Source organism: Gastrolobium bilobum, unplaced genomic scaffold (assembly GCF_033153095.1).
Source record: "Gastrolobium bilobum isolate Gb01-03AN ecotype WA unplaced genomic scaffold, APGP_CSIRO_Gbil_v1 utg2195, whole genome shotgun sequence".
NCBI classification, from domain to species: domain Eukaryota; kingdom Viridiplantae; phylum Streptophyta; class Magnoliopsida; order Fabales; family Fabaceae; genus Gastrolobium; species Gastrolobium bilobum.
Window position 1 is genome coordinate 1,807,986 of NW_026895782.1, and position 6,657 is coordinate 1,814,642.

Genomic DNA, 6,657 nt, shown 5'->3' on the forward strand with positions numbered 1-6,657 from the left:
CCAGAAAGGTACCAGCTAAGACAGAAAGGCACCAGCTGAGACAGAAAGGCTGCAGCGCACAACAACTAATAAGAAGGTATGCCGCCTTTGGTAGGCGGCATAAAACTTGCTATAAATACAAAGGGTTCAAACCTAGTTATGATTATCTTATTCCCATTGAATACAACATAAACCTAGCATTAATACTGACTTGAGCGTCAGAGTGTCTTTGCAGGTACCCCCATGTCATTTCTATTGCACCTGGATTATTCAACGGCCTTCATACATACAGAAATCTTCTCAAGCCCACTTACGACCCAAAGTTTTCAATCCATCAGTCGTGTATGATTTAACTCAATCCATATTGAACTGGCCTTATCATTTTCATTATATTAAAATCAAATCAAAGACTCTTATTTAATGTCACATTGTGATTGTTGATTTTGATTGTGATCCAACGATAATAAAAAATGATTATAAGAAATTGTAAGTATATCCTTCTATAATAAATAAATAAAATAGGAAGAATAGAAATAAAATTTAAAAATTGAATAGGAAATAGATTTAAATACGATAACAATTAATTATTTGGAGAAGATCAACAAAAATGAAAGTTGATTTGATTCAATTTTGAAATACAATAAATTCGGAGGGAGAATAAAGAAGCTGATACTGTATCTAGACAAATGTACTATTTCGTCATGCGGAAAGGTTCGGTATGGATGATTTAATTGAGGAGATAAGAGTACCCCAAATTAAGAGGTGCTGTCATCATGGTTAATATTGATCATTGCTATATAATGGAAGGCTTGGCTTGTCCAAGACTTCTCCCACTCATTCAACAAATTCTCAAGGAATTAGATGATTCTTCCATGGGAGGGCATTCTCATCATGGATAACCGAAGTACACAAATGATCATTCCAGGTTGGATTCTAACACCAAATTCAACATAAACAAAATATCAATTCAATTCGGTTTAATTAACTATGATTTTGATTGATTTTCAATCAATTTACTTGTCAGAGGAAGGGATAAAATGTGACTATATTTGTATACCAACAATTCGAACTGCACTAAAGAAGAGGCAACCAAATTTGTGTAGCAAATGTTTCAAAGAAAAACAGAAGTTGAATAATTGATGACTGTGACCATGAGAAGGATTGTGGCACCCCCTCACCCATGCATGTTTGATTCATCATAAATGCAGATAAAATGCAAACCCCCCATCCTCACATGGCTACTTTTCCACTCACATTGAAGTTCTATGCCAATAGTCCTTAGTAGGAGTGTAAATAGACTAAACTTTGGCTTAAATAGGCCAGGCTTATGTGAGAAAACTTAAGTCTGACTTGACTTATTAGCCTGTGTAGGTCCAAATTATAAGTCTGAATTAACTTATATTTAAAAAATAAAAGTTTTGGTCTATACCTGTTAGCTTGTTCAAACATTCAATAATTAAAAAAATAACTAAATAATATTATTTTATTATTCAAAATTATTAAAATAATAATTTTATTTATTTTATTTAAAGTAAATAATATAATATAGGCCTGCCTGTAGGTTTATAGGCCCGACATGTACAAAAAAAGCTATGGCCTTCTTTTTAAATAGCTTTTTTTTAAAAGTCTAGACCTATTTTATTTAACTATTTATAATAGGTCAAGTCTGGCCTAATATAGGCTAGAGTATAGGCCCGGCTTAATCCATTTACACCGATAGTCCTGAGCCTTGTGCAATGATGCCAATGAACAGCTACCATCATGCATTGTTCTTCAATTTTGTCCAAAGCCATTACTTTGCTTCCTTCCAAGTCTTGAATGGGGGCATTTACCTCACATATCATGATATATCCACAAATACATTTGATAGGATCGTGTCATACTCAGGAAGATTGTTATGGCGTCTTCCTTGTATGACATTCTATTGTTCCTCTGACAAAGAGAGTGCCATGACATTTGCAACAGCTTAAAAAAAATGCAAGTGACTCCTTCAAAATCCGTGTCTGAGAAACAAACCAAGTAACTGGCTCGGTAAAACATTCTACAGTTTAGTATTATTGATAGAATAAGACTGCAAATCAATATCCAAGAAAGAATAGTAATAAAAATCAAGAGTTAAAGTTAATTAAACAAATAGATAAGCATTTTCCCTTACCTACTGTTTGGTTGATGAAACACGGCGTAGTGAAGGAACAAAGCTGTTTGAGGCACCAGTTTTACTCCCAAATACAAGACCCTGGTTCGAGATTCCTACATGCCTATCTGGTTTTGAGACTTTTTCTGTATAGGCTCTCGGCATTGCAGTCGAAACAGATGAACCATTGTTAACAGTCTGCAAAAAATTTTATCCCAATAAAATGAATTACTTCAGACAAATACAAATCCAACCTAACGATCAGTATAACTAAGTTAACAAATGTAGCATGCAGTGAAGAACAATGCATCTTAAAAATACATGGGGAGATACTCATTTTTTTTTTAGTAAAATAGTATTTTTGGTCTGTGGAAATGTATTTTACTCGCATTTTAGTCCTTGAATAAATAATGTGTATGATGATTATTCTTAAACTATTCAAACATTCCATGTTACTCCCTACCAGAGAAAGCAAAATGGGCAACGTGAAATGAGTTTGAATAATTTAAGCAATGAATCATACATCAACTTAAATAAGGGACTAAAGTTTTGAGAGAAGTACATTTCCAGGAACCAAAAATGTTAGTTTACTTCTTTTATTTATGAAAAATGGATAGAGGCAAGAAAGCAATGGTGGAATGTACGTCAGAAGGTTTACATGTTTCTCTGGCTGAACCTTGGCATTAAGATTCTGATCATTTGATGCCCTGATCTTCGTACTAACACGTGGACGATCAATATTGACCGATGGTCTTGCCACAGCAATTTGAGTGGAATCATTGACTCCTGAAAAAGGAAATTATGGCATCAGGATGTGTTCTGTAGAACAACAGCATTCCTTCATAATACTGCAAATCTTGTAAAGAATCTCAGTCTGGAACTGTGATAAGTATCAGAAAAGAGAACTAAAGAGAGAGATAAATCTAAGACTGTATTAATAATTTCTAGAAACATAGTACAATGGAACAATGGAAAATGCAATGTAATAAGGAAAGCAAATACAACACTGGAAATTTGAGAAGTCAGTTTTCTCCCAATACACCAAATGTGTCCCAAATCCACTCACCAAAAGCCTACCTTCTCTGCCCCACCTTTTCCCTCTTTATATTTTCACTTCCTAACACCTGTCCATATTGACCACTAGCTTAGCATATCAGAGGCTATTATAAATTTTCTGATTCAGACAGCATAAGTCATTAAAAAAAATAATCCACATCAACTATAGAGCAGTAATTATTTTTTCAATCCTTAAGTTCTGAACTCATTTTGCTGGGAAATACTGGTCTCAGTGCGGAAATCATATAACTTAGGAGAACACTATTTTTCTTGGGAAAATCTCCCAATTATAAGACTTGATTCTTCAACTACATGATACAAGACTGAAGTACCTTTCTGCTTATCCACATCCACTGGTTCAAGACTGCTAGGCACAGCAACTGGAGCCTGCAAATCGTCAGATACTCAAGTTATAAATTAAATAAAATTAGTACAAATTTTATACATAAGCTATCAAAAAAGCTATACAACATTTCAAATTCGAGTAAATGAAATCAAGGAGACAATAATTGAAAGTTAAGAAAAATGAAATAAAAGTGATCTGTCACAATGGAGAGAGGAGGCTAGAGCAGCTCTGATGAAAACTTTCAACCACGAAAAGGGGGCAAAAGACTGGATACAAATATAGTAGGCAATATATTAAAATTGGCTATTAAAACCAGGCCAAGGAATTACTAACAGTTGATTGACTACATTGTGTCTTTGTCTGTTGCATCTGCTGATATTTTAGAATGGTCCAGTCAAATAAATTGTCAGAATTGTATCCTGCCAAACAAGATTTTAGTACATTAACAGGGAAGATAAATATAATACAGATGAGATCAACAGAATATAATAAACGAAGTCCAAAAACACAGTAATGCATGTTTGGAATTATTTGTTCTCAAATACCAACAAACATTAAGAATTAAACCAAGCGATGCATAAAATTTGGACAACCTTCACTCCAGATTTTATGCTTTTGGCTAATGAATAAAGAGTGAAACACAATAAAACCAGCAAAATTAATATGATATAAGATGGTTTTATACTCAAGCATATCTGATCTCCACTGCAGCTTTTGCAATCAATTGAAAATAGTTGCGTCAAAATAGAAATCCTTGACACAAAACCTAGGAAAGTCAATACTCAATATGAAACTTCTAAATCTTTATTAGTTGATTAGTAGATCTTTTTACAGCCCCCAACTATCAAAGCCTGAACAGCACAATCACTTCTCTGTCTCAGACGTAAAAAGTCCCACAACAGTGAAGTTGAAGTTCACTATATACTAACATACTTCTACAGTTAACGCTAATGGGACCAAAATAATCAATCAACATGCAAATTGACATCTTCAACAAGCCATGGCCTGCATAAGTGCATAGGATAAAACAAACAGTCAATACCTTCCCTAGTGAACAAATTACGAAACAGGCGCTTCAAAAATCCATAATCTGGCCGTTGATCAAATTCCAAAGAATGGCAATAGTGGAAGTAAGAAGCAAACTCCACAGGATATGACTTGCAAAGTATCTAAAAACAAAAATTATGTAGTCAGTAAAATTCTATGAATAATGAAAAAACTTCAATAAGAAAATTATTCCTGTGATAGCATTCCTTAAGAAGCTTATGATTTGATTATTTGGTCAAGGATTCAAGTCTTCAGAAACCTAAGTTTGGGAGAGCAGCTGATCTTCCAGTTTTGCATAATTCTAATTGCATTTGCTACTCTTGGCTTCACCCACACTTTGGGCTTGCCTCTCACTCTTAACCCAAATAAATAAATTAAATTATAAAAGAGCAAGTTGGGAAAGGAACGTTTACCCCCAACCCAATCAAACCATTCCAGTTTCTAAGCTAATTTTTAGACCATAGATGCAGCATAAAATTGTTCAAATAAATTAAGGCAACAGAAACAGTACAAGTAACGGGAAAAAATTGATGCACACACCTCAATTGGAGTTGATAACTTTGTTTCGGAAATTTTATCATATTTTTGCTTTTTGGTGGCTGCTTGCAGACCCTGCCAAGGAAGGCTAAAATGCAAGAACCAAATAGTCAAGCCCTATATTACCTGAAAAAACCTGAGCAACTGATACTCACAAGCAACTTTTTTATGAAATCAAGAGCCCTGGTAAAATTATGGTCAGTAGGATGAGACATACCTTCCTCTTAAAAAGTACATAAGAACATAGCCAAGAGACTCCAAATCATCTCGACGACTTTGTTCTGAAGAAGTCAAAACAAAACTGAGTGAAAATTGAAGGTTACAGTCTATAGAGCATAACAAGACAACATTCTTTCTACTCACCAATTCCTGAGTGAGTATTGCAGCTTGCATAACGTACAGTCCCTGTTAAGTTTTTGTTCTCTCTGGATGAGTTTATTAAGGTAAAAGCAAATATTAAGCAACAGTTATCTGGCTAGCTAAATTTAATCTAGTAAAGAACAAGTAACACTGAGAATGAATCAATAAAAATAATTTAGACAAAAAAAGTTCTTTAGAATTTCATAGATTATATGTTGCAAGGCTTCCCATTGATAAATAACAATATGCATTTACTTTTAAAAACAAAACACTATCTATTTTAGCAAAATTACTGCATAGATAGATATGAAAAGTCTTGATGATTATAAATTTTTAACTATATAATGTAATAAGCTTAAAAGAAAAACATTTTATTACATGGGGATAGAAATGTGCCACAGAGAACAAACAATCTTTAACGTTGATCCTACTCCTATGATCCATATCAGACACAATGTAGAAGTTTTATAATTAATAGACACCCTATACAAAGAGAGAACACTCACTTTTCCCTAACACATTATCTTCTGTATACTACTTTTTACTCTATATCATGCCTACCGTGATGTTGAAACATTCTAATTTCATTCTTAGTACTCCCGTACAGCAGTAAGCTAATGAAGAAACAACAAGAAATCATTCCACTTATTAACTATAATGACCCTAAATGGTAAATCTTAATTAGAGATTTAATCTAAGGATTTAAATGCCATAATTAGATTTAGTGAGTGATTCCGAGTATTTTGACTGTAATCATGACTATGTTATGAACAGTGCGTTCTGCCGGAGAATTTACAGTTTTGTGAATTAACCGGTAGAGCTTAAAAATAGCAAAATAATTTTAGAGACATAATTTGATAATTCTGACGACAAATATGAGTTCAGAACGAAAAATTGTACAGTCTGGCACTTTCCGTGAAAATCTCGTGAATAGTGTTTCTACCGGGTATTTTGTACTGCTGTTTAAGCAACCGGTAGAGTCCAGAAATAAATACTTGATGAAATAAGAATAAGAAAGTCCAATATATGCCAAGCAAGTCAATATAAGCCAAAGAAAATAATAAGTTTATAAGTTCTAAGTTCAGAAGTGAGCGAAGTACAGTTAGTGATTCACAGTGCATTTCGTCAAAAACGGTGCAGAAACCATACTGTGAATTATGAATATTGTTTTGTAACAAATAAAAATTAATGTAAATGA

At 33.5% G+C, this 6,657-nt stretch overlaps 1 protein-coding gene across 2 annotated transcripts; it reads right to left on the bottom strand.

Annotated features, from left to right (window-relative positions):
• Nucleotides 1–1,579: 1,579 nt before the first annotated feature.
• On the bottom strand, nt 1,580–5,380 carry LOC133295975 (casein kinase 1-like protein 3). Of its 2 annotated transcripts, none has more exons than XM_061494918.1 (8): nt 5,317–5,380; nt 5,103–5,187; nt 4,558–4,684; nt 3,849–3,934; nt 3,502–3,556; nt 2,772–2,899; nt 2,135–2,311; nt 1,580–1,982 (listed from the first exon to the last, which is right to left on the bottom strand). In XM_061494918.1, the coding sequence occupies exons 1-7, from the start codon at nt 5,334–5,336 to the stop codon at nt 2,135–2,137; spliced, it is 678 nt and encodes a 225-aa protein (XP_061350902.1). In that variant the 5' UTR covers nt 5,337–5,380; the 3' UTR covers nt 1,580–1,982. The 2 variants fall into 2 exon arrangements, with proteins under 2 accessions (XP_061350902.1, XP_061350901.1); XM_061494917.1 differs by having other exon boundaries at nt 1,580–2,002; nt 5,317–5,375.
• Nucleotides 5,381–6,657: the final 1,277 nt, after the last annotated feature.

Coding starts and splice junctions, on each gene's coding strand:
- LOC133295975 (XM_061494918.1), bottom strand. CDS start 5,336: ATGTACTTTTTAAGAGGAAG. Junction 4,685..5,102: donor AGTTATCAACTCCAATTGAG/GTGTGTGCATCA, acceptor TTTTGTTTTTAG/ATACTTTGCAAGTCATATCC. Junction 3,935..4,557: donor TAATTTGTTCACTAGGGAAG/GTATTGACTGTT, acceptor CTTGTTTGGCAG/GATACAATTCTGACAATTTA.